Source organism: Chiloscyllium punctatum, chromosome 16, assembly GCF_047496795.1.
Source record: "Chiloscyllium punctatum isolate Juve2018m chromosome 16, sChiPun1.3, whole genome shotgun sequence".
Lineage (NCBI taxonomy): Eukaryota > Metazoa > Chordata > Chondrichthyes > Orectolobiformes > Hemiscylliidae > Chiloscyllium > Chiloscyllium punctatum.
The window spans coordinates 30,444,053-30,460,877 of NC_092754.1; the positions used below are offsets into that span (position 1 = coordinate 30,444,053).

A 16,825-nucleotide genomic window follows, 5' to 3' on the forward strand; every position below is an offset into this window, starting at 1 on the left:
ATCACGGAAATGATACAAAGGACCATCTCCAACATCACAGAGAACATTCAAAATGAGGATGTGTTCCTTTCTTATGCTCCTTCTCAAACCCACCTCATGTGCCCCCTGTTCTCTGAGAAAGGGGCTGATGCTGTAATAAGGACTTTCTTGTTTTCCCTCCCACCCTTCTTCCTGCACTCCAACCCTCTGCTTCTTCAGTTATCTGTCAATATCCGCAAAGTGTATTCAGGCTGGCTCGGGCAACCTCAGGAGGTATACATTTCTCAGATGTGGGTTCCTGCAAGGCGGTAGGGAACAGTACAAGTCCTGCTTCCTGCGCAAGGCAAATGGAAGGAGGGGGACACACATGTCGGACAGAATTTGTGAAGTTCAGGAGCTAAAAGCTTCCAGCAGCAGTATTGGGACAAACTGGAAGGTGTCCAATGACAGATCAAAGTTAAAAATCACACAACACCAGGTTACAGTCCAACGGGTTTATTTGGAAGCACTAGATTTCCAAGCATTGCTCCTTCATCAGGTGGTTGTGGAGCAGGACCATAACACACAGCGAGAGAGACAGACAGACAGACAGAGACAGAGAGAAGCTTTTTATTTGTCATTTCTACCAGATACAACTGAGACAGTAAAAACAAGACAGCGTTCCTCCAGGATCGAGGGTGCTACATGGACAGCACAAACTACACACTTATACACAGCATAAAGTGCATAAGAACTGCAAAACACACAAGTTCCTGTGTAACAGAAGAATGATGAATAATAGACATTTTTCCAGCAGCAATTTGAAGTCGTGTAAAGAATTTCAGATGGGAAAGAGTCCAATCATACTGTGTTGAGGGGCCTGATGACTTGGGGGAAGAAACTGTTGCATGGTCTGACTGTGAGAGACTGAATGCATAGCGAAAGGTTACAGTGCCATGTGGCTGAAATATACTCAATAAACTTAGATTAAGTTTATATATTTCAGCTGCATGACACTGTAACCTTTTACGATAAGTTCTGTGTCTTATTGTCCTGCTCCACAACCACCTAATGATGGAACAGTGCTTCGAAAATAGTGTTTCCGAATAAACCTGTTGGACTATAACCTGGTGGCGTGTGAATTTTAACTTTGTCCACCCCAGTCCAAAACTGGCTCCTCCAAATAATGACAGATCGGATCTTAAGGAGGATTTACCAGCATTCTGTTGAATCACTGTATCATGCTGGAAACAGTGACGGATCCCTGGTGTTTAATTTAATACTGATTGACTGGTGTTTAGTTTGAATTCCTACTTTCCTGCCATAAGTACAATATCACGGAATTAATTCCTTTTCTATTCTATTCTTTACGTCTTGACAACTCTTGAAGAGACACATTAAACTTTTGGCTCCTTCGCCTCCATCTGCAGCACTGGCCATCCGCGTTTATCTCCTCTTCGCCAGCCTTTACCTTTGTAGAATAGTTAGGTCCAATGATACTTTTCGAGGCCATGCAGAGAGGTACAGTTCACTGAAGCAACAGGAGGGCCTTTTTAAGGCCATTTTCATGAAAATGTGAGAGAGACTCCAACTTAGCATTACTTTGATATCTTTCCCACACTTAGTATTTTCAAATGCAATGAGAATATTGAGTTTGGTCTGAAAGCACACTACTTGCCACTCTGTCAGCTATTTCATTTGGCCAAATGTGCTCTTTAACCTGTTCTTTTTTACCCTTGTAATGATAGGTGTGCCAATGCTTCATTGAAAACTTTACTTTCATGAGGATTTTCAATCTTATTCACTGTTTTTGTAATGGCTGGTGTTAGACATAGATAAATGTATGGTTACAAATAGTTGTTTAGTTGGTCTGCTACTATGTTACACCAACAACTACTCATTTTGAAAAAGCACCCTTAACGTGGCAACATTTTCCAAGGAGCTTCACAGTTGGTGGGCAGATATGACTGGGAGTATTGCTGTTACTGTGAGATTGCACTGATGCTCAAGAACAATTCACCTTTTAGCATTTACTTCAGAGTTTGTCAGCAAAAAGAGAATACATGTTACCTGGAATCCCAGTATGACGATTTTAACAGTGTCACCGACTTGAACACGTGATGGGATCACATCAATCCGTGGACCTCTGGGTGCGGCTGTACAGACAAAAACCAAAGTTAATTCTTTAGCCTTAGCTGCAGTGTTCCTCATTCTGGTAGGATGACCCACTCCTGGAGGGTGGGAGGGACTGATTCTGGGTGCACTGACCACTAAGCCTGGTGTTCTGAGCAGTAAACACTGGCCCCAGGAGCAAATCTGTCATCTTGTGTTTGTGCACATTCAGTTTTAAATTCAAAACCAGCCCACAGAGTTGCTGCGAGTGAAAACACCCAGTGACATGGAATAGCAAGGGCTTCCGAGACCAAAAGTTCACCTCCTTAACCAATAGACTTAAGAATGAAAGACTGAGGGCAAAAAAAAACAAACTAGAATGAAATCAAATGCAGAAAGAAAAATGAAGAATCAAGAAAAGAGGAAATTAAAAGAAGAAAAAAGAGACAGCAAGAAAAAAAAAGCTATATTTAAAATTTGAACCTCTTAAAAATCCTCCACGGCAATTCAATACTTGAATACAATTAGACCTCAATTGTTCCCTTTCTGGGCAAAAAATGATTGATTGACAAGCATTAATAACAATTACATCTTCAAAAGGGAGCTTATCCTGTCAATTGTGGGATCTAACTTCCCATGGCGAATTTAATAGACAATTAATGTACAAACTCAGCAAATCCAGTACAACAACAGGGAGGTTAAGGTGTCTTTTCCTGGAAGCTAACAGTGCAGCACAAAATCATCCAGCAACTTGTGGCAATTCATGGATATCTGTTCATTCAATCACTAACTGATTTGCACATTAATAAGACGAATTGTTCAGATGCCTATTATTTTTTAAGCAAATTCGAATAATTTGAGGCTGATAACTCAGACACTGAATTGGAGTAACCAGGGCTTGAAAACCTTCACACACTTAAAAGGGAAACACTAGTGGCAGAGGAATGAAGAGTTTGTGTCCAATTACCGTCAAACCCACTGGAAGAAACTTGGGAAGTATGTAAATTCCTCCCACCTTGTCTCCTTCACATTAGACTGCAAATTCAGCTTGCACAGAAGTCCCATCAAATTGCAACCATTCTTAAGGCTTGTTGGAGATACCACTGACAGCCTGGTCTTATTTGCAGATTTTTTTTTTTAACCTGCACAAATAATTGCAAGATGCTTGCATTGCTGACTGAGCAGATTGGGACTACCCTGAACATAATGATTTTAAACTTTCAGCTGCATAGAAATCATTAAGACCAGGGAGAAAGCAATTGGAATACCAACCAATTAAAAGTGATGTGCGTGTTATTTTGGAGTAGAATTATTGTGTCAGTCCCACAGTCTCAATTAACATTGACTTCCTTCGCCACTCAAATTTCATCCTAGCACCTCTGGTATCCCGCCATCAACAGAAAGGAAGATTGAAGGAAAAGATAGAATGTTCTTATTGCATGCATCAGTGCATGAAGACGTAGTTTTCTTTGTTCCATTGCTAGGTGCAATCTTAACGAGGTCAGCTCCTAGATTCTGCATCAATGTAAACCCAATAAAAATGTATTCTCTGTCAGGACAGGGGAAGGCGGTTTTAGTCATGAAAATATGGTGGTGCAGCGTTGAGAGCACTTATTTGTGGAAAATGGAAGTCTCGTAACTGAAGGAGACCAAATCCCGCTTAATGTAAAAACAGAGTGTGATGAACAGTCATTAATCTTCTAAAGCTGGAAGATGAAGTTTGGCCAGATGTAAAAGTATGATAAAGACTGATTTAAATAAAAAATGTTAACATTAATAGAGAGCCTGTGAAGTAAAGGTTAGTTTAAAATGTAAAAACTCAAATTACCTAAAACCAACCAAAAGGAAGGTTTGCTTAACTTGTCACAACTCAGTAGTAAACAGTCCCAGGAGTTAATTCCACCTGTAGCTGCACGGTTCCCATCTGTTCCATTCCTAATGGAACCAAATAGATACAACTTGAGACCGATGTGACAACTTCCAATGACCATGTGTAGCATTTGGATGTCAAATTAAATGCTTTGCTCCAATTTGTGTGGTGTGAATAACAGGCACCCAAGAGAACAGCAAACAGTTGAGGGAATGAGCAGTTTGTTGTGCAGCCAACTCTGGTTGCAAGTTCATTCTGAGGCTGCGTTTGCCCGGCACAACATCAGTGAAGCCTGATCTCAGTGGGGCTCTACAACACCATGAGCAGAAGGTGACCTTTTGACAGGTGTCACAGACGCTTCCTCATAAGAAGAAGCTATTTTCGAAGCCCTTCGGGAACCTTGTTGACAGCCTGAGCCAGAAACCCCGTCCAGGACCTGCATTCTGGGCAGTTTGGTAAAGTTTAAAGGAGGCTTTGCCAAGACGTTGAAGTGACTCACGGCAGGCTGTGCCAGGAGCAGATGGTGCTCATCCCTTCGATCAAAGACACAACTCTGCAAACACCAGAAGATTTGCCTTTTTTTTGTGTGTGTGTGTTTTTATTTGGAATATGCGCAGAATTATTGCAAGAAGAGAATATTTGTGTTGATGATTGTATTACTATGGAACAGTGAGGGGCCATGAGGCTGCTGTCATTTTGTGAGCTGTGACAACTGTTTGTTCTTTGCAGATTGCTTGCTCTGTCCAGGTCTCCAATAACTTGATTTCCCAACTCCCCATCTTTCTATAGCCATGGACTATATGGCTAAATGTCCAATGGACAATGGAGACTATATGGCTGTGGTCACTGTGGTCTTACAGATTAGCTTAATGACATCCTTGTAACTCAGGGTTTCGATACCTAGAGCTTCCATGTGAGTGCACTAATCACTTGTGGGAAACCAGTTAGCTGAGGTCAGCAAAGTTCAGGAATTGGAACAGTGGTATTCAAGTGCCACAATTTCAAAAATAAAAAGCATGGTTTCCTTTATTTCTGATCAACATATGTCTCTTGAGAGCTCATTGCTATTTCCAGAATAAATTAAACAAGCAACTGAGGATGCTGGGAATCAGAAACAAAAACAGAAATTGCCGGAAAAATTCAGCAGGTTTGGCAGCATCTCTGGAGAGAAGTCAGAGTTAACGTTTCAGGTCCAGTCAAACTTCTTCAAAACAAAGTAAGATATAGTAAGATGCTATAAAAGCATTCATTGTGCCCTTATTAGAATCACCAAGTATATCTGCGTCACCCTCCTGTACTGCATGCCCCACCACTTTTTCCCAGTAAGATTGTCAACTTATGCAAGAGTGTGCTTCTGTTCTCGATAAGAACTGGATTCAGATTCATCTTCCAGCTCTTCCACAGCTCTCCCAAGTCCACCAGCAAACAAAGAACATTTCCACCATCCCTCTGGTGAATTTGTGTCTGAATCTCAATGTGCAGAAACCACACTCCATGACTGAACAATATACAACCTATTCACCATACAAAGATGTGTTCTCATGTTGAGCATTCCCTCAGCGTAAACAAGCGCTTCACACAGAGGCTACCGAGGCTCAGAAACTTACCTAGGGAAGACCTTGCTGCTTGTCACTGGGGGAGAATGCCATTGACGTTGATGGTAAAAGTGTATTGTCAGTAATATCTGTTAGCTTTGCAATCTTAGCTCACATCCCACCTCAACAAATACTACTCTCTCTATTCACCCGCCCGGCATGTTCTCTCTAACTAGCTGCCATGGGAACACACGCTGGGGTCTGTGAAACCCAGTGGGCAGGGGAAGGACAGCCCAGACAGAATGGAGGAGGCTATACCTTTCTCTGGAAAAGCAAGGCCGACAAACACCACCATATCCATGAGGTCAGCTTCAACTGTCAAACAAGAACTGGTTGACCAACTCCGAGACTCTCCCGGTGGAATAAGGGAACACCTCATGACATTCGACCCTACCCTTGTTTGTGCTCAGTATGTCACGGTATTCAGTGTGTATGCACCAACACTTGATGCAGCAGCTGGGGAAATTCTACCCTAGCCTTGACCAATCTCTCGCTCAGCTCCCTGAAGCAGACAAACTAATCGCCTTCAGCGACTTCAATGCCAGACTTGGCAAAAGTGCAGACCTCTGGGACGATGTAATTGGGAAAGGGGGAGGGAGGGTAACAAAACTCCAATGGCACTCTTCTCCTGACCAAATGCTGCAGACACAACCTCCTCATCACTACCGCACTGTTCCACCAAAGGGACAAATACAAGACACCAATACAAAGCACCCACGCCCCCAACACTGGCATATCCTTGACTATGTCATCATCAGAGCAGGGGACGGAAAGATGTGAGAATCACCTGCACCTTGGGACAGAAGCCGCTGACTGCTGGACACACCATCGCCTGATCCGAGCCAAGATTGACATAAATACAGCCCCGCTACTGCAGAGAGACAGAAGCAGTGCTGCAAGAAGTTCAACACTGAGGCACTCAAAGACCCGGAAAAGAGAGCCTCATACAACCAGCTCCTCTCCATGAATCTAGCGACCCTCAGCAACACCGAGTCACAGGATCCCAAAAGCCTACGGTCCATCCTCAAGGCCACCATCATCAATGCCTGCAACAACTCGGTCGGTCACTTAACCAGGAAACACCAAGTCTGGTTTGACCAGAATAGTCAGGAGATCCAAGAACTGATAAACCAGAAGCACATGACATTTCTGAGGGGAAAACATTAACTGTACTCGGAAGAGAAAAGGCAGACCTACAGGTGACAGAAGGCTGAGGTCCAACAACAAATTGGTGACATAAAGAACAGGTGGTGGGTGGAGAAAGTACTGAAGGCCCAACGAATAGCTGAAAACCATGATGTGCAGGGTTTCTTCTGGGCAGTGAAGGCCATTTAGAGACCAAGGCCCCAGCCCACTGCTGGCCAATGGCAGAGTGACTCTCATCAAAGACAAAGAAGTCATAAAACGACATTGGGGGAGCACTTCAGAGACCGCCTCAACTAGGGCTCAGTTGTCGATCTAAGCATTCCGGATCACATCCCACAGCACGTTATACTCCACAGCCTCAGCAACAGCCCAGCCCTGCGTGAAACAGAGAAGGCCATTCGCTAGTTCAAAAACAACAAGGCCACTGGGGCAGATGGTATCCCCGCTGAGGCATTGAAGTGTGGAGGCACAGAGCTCCCAGTGCAGCTACATGTCCCTGTCTGCCTTATTTGGAAGCAGGAGAGCATCCCTGGAAAGCTTCAAGATGTCACAGTCGTGAACTCTTTCAAAAAAGGGAACAAGAGCGACTGTGGTAACTACCTGCTGTCGATTGTTGGAAAAGTCACCGCCATGGTCCTCCTCAACGGTCTCCTCCCTATGGCTGAAGAACCCCTCCTGAAATCACAGTGAGGCTTTTGGCCATTGAGGGGCACAACATACATGGTTTTCACCATGTGACTGCTGCAGGAGAAATGCAGAGAACAGAACCTCCCCCTCTACATGACCACCTTTGACCTTACAAAGGCCTTTGACATCATCAACCAGTAAGCATGATGGACCACCTTCTCCGCTTTGGCTACTCCAGGAAGTTTGTCACCACCCTTCGCTCCTTGATGACATCGAAGTCGTAGTAATGATAAATAGCTCCCCAACCGACCCATTTCCCATTCAGACCAGTGTCAAGCAGGGCTGTGTCATTGCCCCAATACTGTTTTCGATCTACCTTGCTGCAGTGCTTCACCTCACCGCTGACTAGCTCCCTGCTGGAGAGGAGCTAACCTACAGAACCAGCCGGAAATGATTCTCACTCTGCAGCCTTCAAAGTCAGCCTGACCAGTGCTGTCAAGCTGCAGTATGTATGTCAAAATGCAAAGGATGACCTTCAGCCCATTTTCTGCATCTTTTTGGAGGCATCAGAGAGCATGGGTCTCACTCTAAAAATCTGCAAGACAAAGGTTCTTCAACCTGGCTTGTGGAGCAAACCCCCCAATCATCAAGGTCTATGGGGAGGCCATAGAGAGCATTGACCGCTCCCAATACCTCGCGAGTGTCCTATTGGCCAAAGCAGCTATTGATGATGAGATCCAGGACTTCCTCCAGTGAGTTACCTCAGGATTCGGTGCCTGAGGAAAAGGGGCTTCGAGGACAATAGGATCAGATCTGACACCAAGCTCACGGTATATAGAGCTGTGGTGGACTGTCTACTGCAGACACCTCAAGGCGTTGGAGCAGTCCCACCAACGTTGCATATGTGTGATCCTGAGAATCTGCTGGGAAGACAGAAGCAGGAACACCAGTGTCCTCGACCAGGCCAACATCCCCAGCACTGAGGCACTGAACCCCTCCTTGATCGGCCGCGATGGGCTGGGCGCGTCATTTTCATGACCAACACAAGACTCCCTGAGCAGGTGCTCTACTCCCCAGCTCCGAAATGGAAGGTGAGCCGCAGGTGGGACAGAGGAAGTGCTTCAGGGACACCTTCAAGGCCCCACTGGGGGAGTGCAGCGTTCCCACAGACAGCTCGGAATCACTGGCCCAAGCCCAGGAGGAGGAGTATCTGGGAAGGCACAGGCTCCATGAGACATGCCGTCAGATAAAAGCGGAAGCCAGGCAGAAACAGCAAAAGGAACACCTGTGCCACCCACCCCTTCCCTTAATCACCTTGTACCTCAAGCTTGGCAGAGTCTGCGGAAGCCCCATCAGCCACTTACGGACTCACCCTGAGAGTAGAAGAAAGCCATCCTCATCTGTGAGGGACCACCAATGATGATCGCGATGATCAGGTTGATTCTGGGGATGGCGGGACTGATGTATGAGGAGAGATTGACGAGGTTAGAATTGCTCTTTCTGGAGTTCAGACGAGTGAGGAGGGGAATCTGATAGAGACTTATAAAATTCTGGATGCACCCACCATTGGGAACATCCTCCCTGCACCTATCCTTTCTAGTAGAAAGGATAGGTGCAGGGAGGATGTTCCCAATGGTGGGTGCATCCAGAACCAGGTGTCACAGTCTGAGGATTCAGTGTGGACCATTTAAGATGGACATGAGGAGACATTTCTTCACCCAAAGAATGGTGAGCCTGTAGAATTCATTCCCACAGGAAGTAGCTGATGCCAAATCACTGAATGTATTCAAGAGGTGGCTAGATATAGCACTGGGGGCGAATGGGATCAAAGGTTATGGGGAGAAAGCAGGATTAGGCTGTTGAGTTGGACAATCAGCTATGATGGTGATGAATGGCGGAGCAGTCTCAAAGGGCCGAATGGCCTCCTCCTGCTGCTATCTTCTATGTTTCTATCTTTCCTATTGCCTGTCTGTGCTGCTCATGTGGCCACTGAGACCAAATGCTTTGCCGACATTACCTTCTGGGCCGTTTCCCCAGTATTAAGAACCTCTGTCACAATCACAAAGCTGTTTCCTTATTCAGTGCTCACTGATTCAGAGTTCCCGCGGTGAGGTGAGCAGGGGGGTCGTCACAATAATTTATTTATGTAAATGATCGTCAGTTGCTGCAAACAGAGGTTACGTTAGTTCAGGATGAAACCTGGTCCCTATCATGTATTTTAAATTGGCCAGACCCCAAAGAGCATTGCCACTTTCCTGATGTTTTCTTTGCAAAATGCCTTTTAAGCAGGCACCTTAATGTAAGATGAGAACCTCAGAGAGAAAGAGAGAAAGAGAGAGAGAGAGAGAGAGGAGATAGAGTTATGTATAATTCATGAGGGTCAGAGATGGCATTCTCAGGCAGAGCTACCAACGTAGAACTCTTTGCTCTATCATACAAACAAAGTGGATGGGTTGAAGAGTTAATGGAACGCTTTTACTCTACTCCTTATTTGAATTTTGCCCGACTGGTTCATGCCAGAAGCGGGCGAATTAATGGGATCTTGTTATATTTTCCTTATCTGCCAAGGCCGATGTATTATTTATGAGCTACAGAGACCACAATTGTCATGCAACCCAGCTGACTGAAACATTTGAAAGCACAAAACATGACTTGGTTTCAAAGTAATTGCAAACCCCTCCTCTCCCCTCCATACTGCTTCAGCCCTTTCTTTTGTCGACAAACTTTATTCGAAAGACAAAAAAACATTTTATTTTCCATTTCAGTCTAGTCCAACTCTTGGGTGTACCTTGTACACAGTTGGCATAGAAACACCCGAAGACAAGCATCTTACTTCATGAGCAATAAAATGTGAGGTTAAGGGTGAAGGGTATTCAGCTAAATTGTACATAATCCTCAAATGTTAAACAGAAATGCTTTTCTGCTTGCTAAACCTCCTTATTTTCTTGTTTTTCTAACAGTAGGTGTGAAATGTGATGCTTCCTATACCATTGTTGCTCCTTTTGCTGTGTACCGTTTTCTAATGGCATTACTAATTTGTGTAAACAGGAGCAGAGGATTGTTCTCAAAACATTAACTCTGTTTCTCACTCCACAAATGCTGCCAGACCTGCTGAATTTCTGCAACATTTTCTGTGAATTATCTCCTTATTTTGCAACGTCAGATAAAACACATCCAGAGATCATGCAACTGTGCAGGACAACCAAGTATGTAAAGGAAAGCTATTCGGTCCAACTAATGTGCTCCTTTTCAGGTGACCTCAATATTCATGGTGCAGCCAAAGCAGAAAAGTATGCTCGAAAACACTTCCCTACTGATGATGTTAAAAACCTCTGTAAGGTGGCACGGTGGTTAGCACTGCTGCCTCACAGCGCCAGGGACCCAGGTTCAATTCCCGCCTGTCTGTGTGGAGTTTGCACATTGTCCCCGTGGGTTTCCTCCCACAGTCCAAAGATGTGCAGGTTGGGTGAATTGGCCATGCTAAATTGCCCATAGTGTTAGGTGCATTAGTCAGGGGTAAATGTAGGGGAATGGGTCTAGGTGGGTTGCTCTTCGGAGGGTTGGACTTGTTAAGCCGAAGGGCCTGTTTCCACACTGTAGGGAATCTAATCTAAAAAAAATTTTAAGAAGGCCATGTAATAGAGAGACCAGAACTGGACACAGTACTCCAGAAGAGGCCTCACCAGTGTCCTATACAACCTCAACATAACATCCCAACTCCTATACTCAAATGCCTTAACAAGGCAAGTGTGCTAAACCCCTTCTGAAGTGACGTTGCAAAAATTGGAATCCATTCTGTTCTTGAATCTGGATTGGTAATTAATGTTTACATGTGTGTAGCATGTTGTTAGAATGTGACTAGCGTCAGGTCCGCATTGATCGGTCTTTTATTGGAACATATTTGGCATGTAGCAGTGACGAGGCCATTGTTGATCTGTGGCATTTTGTTTTGGTGGAAGGTGATTGCTATGTTAGAATGTGATTAGTTGTTAATCCACTGAAGAGTGGTATGTGTCAGTCAAATGTATCCTTTGACTGATTCCCTCAGAGAGGACTTTGTGAAGTCCTAAAAAAAAGATCATTCAAAACTTGAACAGAATTCAAGCCAGCTTTGTAAGTCCATTAAATGTACGTTGTTGTATTTAATTGATGTTTGTCTGAACCACTGCAGCTTATACAAAAGCAGAAAGGGAACTAAATGTATTTTGAGCTCATTTGACAGTGACTGCGTGGGGTCCGGTATCACGGCCTTTTCTGGTGGTGTGTACAGCAAACAGTGCTGGAACCTGTGATTATAAACTGATGTGGTTCAGCTTACACAGACAGCAGGGGTAGTGACAACCTCAATTAACTTATCTAAGGAGGCCTAACTTCATTTGTAGGAACCAAAATCAGAGCCCCCTGCAGTCAGGGAAAAAGATGTTTCATTCTGAGCAGCTTTTAACAATATCTGGAATGCATGGATCCAAGATGCTGGTTCATGGGAATCCACGATGCCTTTGGAAAATTAGTGGAAGCTTCAAAGATTTGTCTTAATGTTGTAGTTTTTGATCTTCAAAACAACAAAATATAGCTCATAGATAAAGATGCTGAGTGATGTTTTCGCCTCATCTGCTCCATCCTAGAATTCCTTCTTGAATATTCACTGTCTCGGAGCCCCTGCTTTGTGAACAATCCCCAGGCCTCACCATTTGTGGCAGCTACAGCTTCCCACCCTGAGACTCTCTCCTTGCTCAGCTCCTCATGTCACTCTCTCCACTCTTGATAGGGCCTCAAACTTGCCCTTTTCCCCACTCCAAAAGCAAAATTCCCAAAACCATCTCTTAGGGCTGGTCGTACGCCACTAAATCTCTCCCTTCCACACTCTTCAAATCCCACCATGGCCTCCTCCCCTTCCATCGGCCCATACCTCTTCCAGCCCACAGCCATCCATGATCTCTGTGCTCCGCCACATTCATGGTTTTCTTCGATCCACCAGTGCTGGCTGACCTTCAGTTGTCAAGGCCCAAAACTCTTAAATTTACTGTTTAAACCTCACATCCTCATCAGCTCTGTCCTTTCCTTTCAGATTCCTTAAGGCCTTACCTCTTTCACCAAACCTTTTGATCTCTCATTCTAATACCTCCTTCCACGGCATCCTGTCATATTGTGTTTCACAACATTCCCTCTGAAAGCATCTTGGACCATTTTACTTCACTGAAGGTGCTTCAGAAATCCTTGAGATTTCTTTCTCTTTCAAGTAATATATAAGTTATCGTCAAAGAGCTGTACAGCACAGAAACAGACCCTTTAGTCCAACTCATCCCTGCTGACCAGATATCCTAAACTAATCTAGTCCCATTTGTCAACATATCCCATAAACCCTTCCTACTCATATACCCATCCAGATGTCTTTTTAAATGCTGTAATTGTACCAGCTTCCACCACTTCCCCTGACAACTCATTCCATACACGTACCACCCTCTGCGTGAAAATGTTGCCCCTTAGGTCCCTTTTAAATCTTTCCCCTCGTACCTTAAACCTATGCAGTCTAGTTTTGGACTCTGCTACCCTGGGGAAAAGACCTTGGCTATTCACTCTATCCATGCCCCTCGTGATTTTATAAAACTCTATAAGGTCACCCCTAAGCTTCCGACGCTCCAGGGAAAACAGTGTCAGACAATTTAGCTTCTCCCTATAGCTCAAACCTTGCAACCCTGGCAACATCCTTATGACTCTTTCAAGTTTCACAATGTCCTTCCCATAGCAGGGAGATCAGAATTGAATGCAGTATTCCATGTCGTCAGATTAAATTCGAGAAATGATTAATAAAGTTCTAAGTCGTGCACGAATAGCAGTTTGTCCTAGATGAACGTTTACCAAGTGGGTCACTTCCAGTTTGCTCAATCCCTTCATGTTACCATGTGTAACTGCCAACAGAGCATTCAACCACAGCATCATTCAAAATGGAACCCAATCCTATGCACACCTAATGTCCACACACTTACATCTCCTAGCAGGGTTCGGGTTTAGCAATTACTAATGTTTTCCCCATCTGTCCTTCTTCCAGGCGCACTAAGGACTATGTCAGTACAACAATTGCAAAGTTATAAGGGAATGAGGATTGAACTGGCCCCACACTGATCCCTATGGGTCAGGACCAACACTGACTGTGACATCTGTCACCAAGATAGCAATGCTTTCAATCATTGTTATCAGAACAATTTGCACTGTTTGAAATGAGAAAGATGCAAATATCCAAACACTCCTCATTTCCCATTGTCCATTTCCCTGATGTTACTGCAGCCTGCAGGCACATCCAATAGTTAGGAAGGCAAATGGTCTGTGGTTTATTACAATGTGTTTGGAAGCCTTCCTACAATTATACAGGGCCTTGGAGGGACCCCAGCTGAAGTACTGGGCACCGTTTTCGAGGCAATGTGACAAAGGTTACCCAGACTGATCCTGGGGTGAGAAGGCTCCTCTGAAGGGGCACTGAGTAAAATGGACAATTATTCTCTGGAGTTGAGAAGAATGAGAGCTGGTTTCGCTGAACCATCTAAAGCCCTTGAAAGGTAGTACATGAAGATGTATAGTGGCTGTTTCCCCGAGCTGGAGAGCTCAGCAATAAAGAAGTGTTCAGACATTTAGGACTGAGATGAAGAGATAATTATTCATTCTGAGGGTTGTAAATCTTTGGAATTCTCTGTTCAAGAGAAGATTAATCAAGATACACAGCATTGAAAGAGGCCATTCAGCCCAGCTATCGATGCTAGAGTTCATGCTTTGCTCAATTCTCTTCCTATCTTTTATCTAAATCTACCTCTGTAACTATCCATTCCCCTCTCCCCAAAGGTTTGTCTAATTTCCACTTAAATGCATCGATACGTTTTGCTTCAACCTCTCCCCGTGGAAGCACATTCCAAATCCTTCAGATGTGAAGACGTTTCTTCTGAATTCCCCATTGGATTCCTTGGTGCTGATGTTTTATTGATGGCCTGTTATGCTTTTCCCCCACACGCAGAAACATTTTCTCTGTATTGATTCAATCAAAACCTTTAAAGACACCGACTAGGTCACTTTTATGTTCAAAAGAGAAGATCCAGCTTGACAATCCTTTCTGAATTCTGGATAATCATATATTTTCAACACTAAGATTGATATATATAGGACTATCAAGGGTTTTGGTAAGAGGACAGAATTTAGTGCAGCATTGAACCAAGATCTTATTGAATAGCAAAGCAGGCGAGAGTTGTCATATAGCCTGTTCCTATTCCTTACAATTTACTTTGAAATCCCACTTTGTCACAGTACATTCAACACGCACCACAGTCTTAGTAAGACAAATTCTTGATACTCTCCCCAGTTATTACCAATATCTAACATCAGAAGACAATGCCAGTGTGACCCTCTCATGAGAGTTTTTCCTTGAATGACTGATCATAGAATTCCCACATTACAGAAAGAAGCCATTCAACCCTCTGGGAAACTTCCCAGCCAGACCAAATTCTATCCCTGTAACCCTGCATTTCCCCGTGGCTAATCCACCCATCCTGCACATCCCTGGACACTCCGGATAATTGAGCATGGCCAATCCACCTAACCTGCACATGTTTAGACTGTGGGAGGAAACCAGAGCAGGAGAACATGTAAACTCCACACAGTCAGTTGCCCAAGGCTGGGATTGAACCCAGGTTCCTGTCACTGTGAGGCAGTATTGCTAACCACTGAGCCACCGTGCCATCCCTACTGAGCCACTTGATGATGATTGCCCACTTGGCATGGCAGGTCAACATTGCCCTCAGAATAGCAGCTGGAGGAATTTTGCTTGTGTGTGCTTTTGTTCATACGTTTATTATCTTAATGTTTGCAAGACTGCATTTTGTGCTTGAACAAGGGAGTGTGTTGTGCATGTATCTTGCCTTTAAGAGAGTTTAGTTTTAACAATTTTGTGTGTTGTTTGTATAGAATGTTGCATCTCTTCCTGACACTTAAGACCATAAGACATAGGACCAGAAATTAGGCCATTCAGCCCATCAAGTCTGTTTTGCCATTCAATCATGGCTGATAAGTTTCTGGAAGACCATAAGAGACTTAGTCTCGGCTGAATTTAGAATCTGCACATACAGAAATCAATTGGCTTGTCATGCCTGCTTCATAACCTGAACTCTGTTTTACTATTTTAAATAAACAAATCCACAAAGAAATCAATCTCTAGTTACTGACCGGCAATTGGATGATTATAATAAATACGACATGGTGGTGAGCTTAATTCTTAAATCTCTACAGTACTCGTGACAATGGTTTTAAGGAGGGAATTCCTGGACATTTACCCACTACAATGAAGCAACAACATTTAGCACAAAGTCAGAATGATTAGATTAGATTAAATTCCCAACAGTGTGGAAACAAGGCCCTTCGGCTCAACCAGTCCACACCGACCTTCTGAAGAGTAACCCACCCAGACCCATTTCCCTCTGACTGATGCACCTAACACTATGGGCAATTTAGCATGGCCAATTCACCTGATCTGCACATCTTTGGACTGTGGGAGGAAACCGCAGCATCTGGGGGAAAGCCCACCCATACATGGGAGAGTGTGCAAACTCCACACAGACAGTCACCCGAGGCAGGAATCGAACCTGGGACCCTGTGAGGTAGCAGTGCTAACCACTGAGCCACCGTGCCACCCTTTTGGCATTTTGAAAGAGAACTTAGAACAAATGGTGACCACACCTCTCCCGTCATCATCATTGTAATGATAGTAATGAGGTCAGCCAGCTGGACCTCATAGAATATGAGTTCTCTAATTGGGGCTGTTAACCTGGTCCAATCAGGGAGCCCTGACTGACAAAAATAGGTTGCATGTCAGAGATATTAACACTCTGGTGTCTGACTCTGTATGAGGGCCGTACTATAGTCAAGGACTGTTCATGTGTAAATGGAGGGTGTCTTGGTGAATGGATACTGGCCTCTATGGAGTTACTTCAGTCATGGTTATCTTAACTGTCTCCATGGTGGATGCACAGGGGAGGAAGGTAATCTTGATGAGTTATTGCTATGCATCCTGCTGATTGCAAACACAGAAATTGTAGAGGGAACAGATTCTAGAACATTATTTTATGGTTTGCAAATCTCAAAGCCTTCTGGATTGTTTGTGGAATTCATCAGTAGATAATGCATGGAATAGACTCAAGAAGAAAGGAATGACAATGTTTGAAACTGGGACAGACTCATGGGATAACAGATAAATTACCATTGACAGAGTGTCAATATAGTTTGGTCTGCAGAGCTAATATAGATTGTTGGAAGAGAAAGTTTTATTGCAGCTGACTAGGAAGCAAAAAAAAACAAATAAAACTTGTTAATAAATTCTACCCTTTGGAGATTCCTGTAGGATTCAAAGCCTGCGCAGAACTTACATATTCAATAGACTCAACCATCATAATATGATTGGCATCAAGGAAAGTACAATACTCACATCCACACAAGCCTACAGCTCTGGCGACTGACAGCTACCAAATAGCTGCAACTCCAA

General features: G+C 44.0%; 1 protein-coding gene across 1 annotated transcript in view; it reads right to left on the reverse strand.

Annotated features, from left to right (window-relative positions):
- LOC140487127 (immunoglobulin superfamily member 21-like) overlaps positions 1 to 16,825 on the reverse strand; it is a 374,679-nt gene that overhangs the window by 14,916 nt on the left and 342,938 nt on the right. Inside the window, exon 7 of the mRNA XM_072586665.1 lies at positions 2,029 to 2,114. Within this exon, the coding sequence (XP_072442766.1) occupies positions 2,029 to 2,114 (86 nt within the window). The remainder of the gene's footprint in view (positions 1 to 2,028; positions 2,115 to 16,825) is intronic.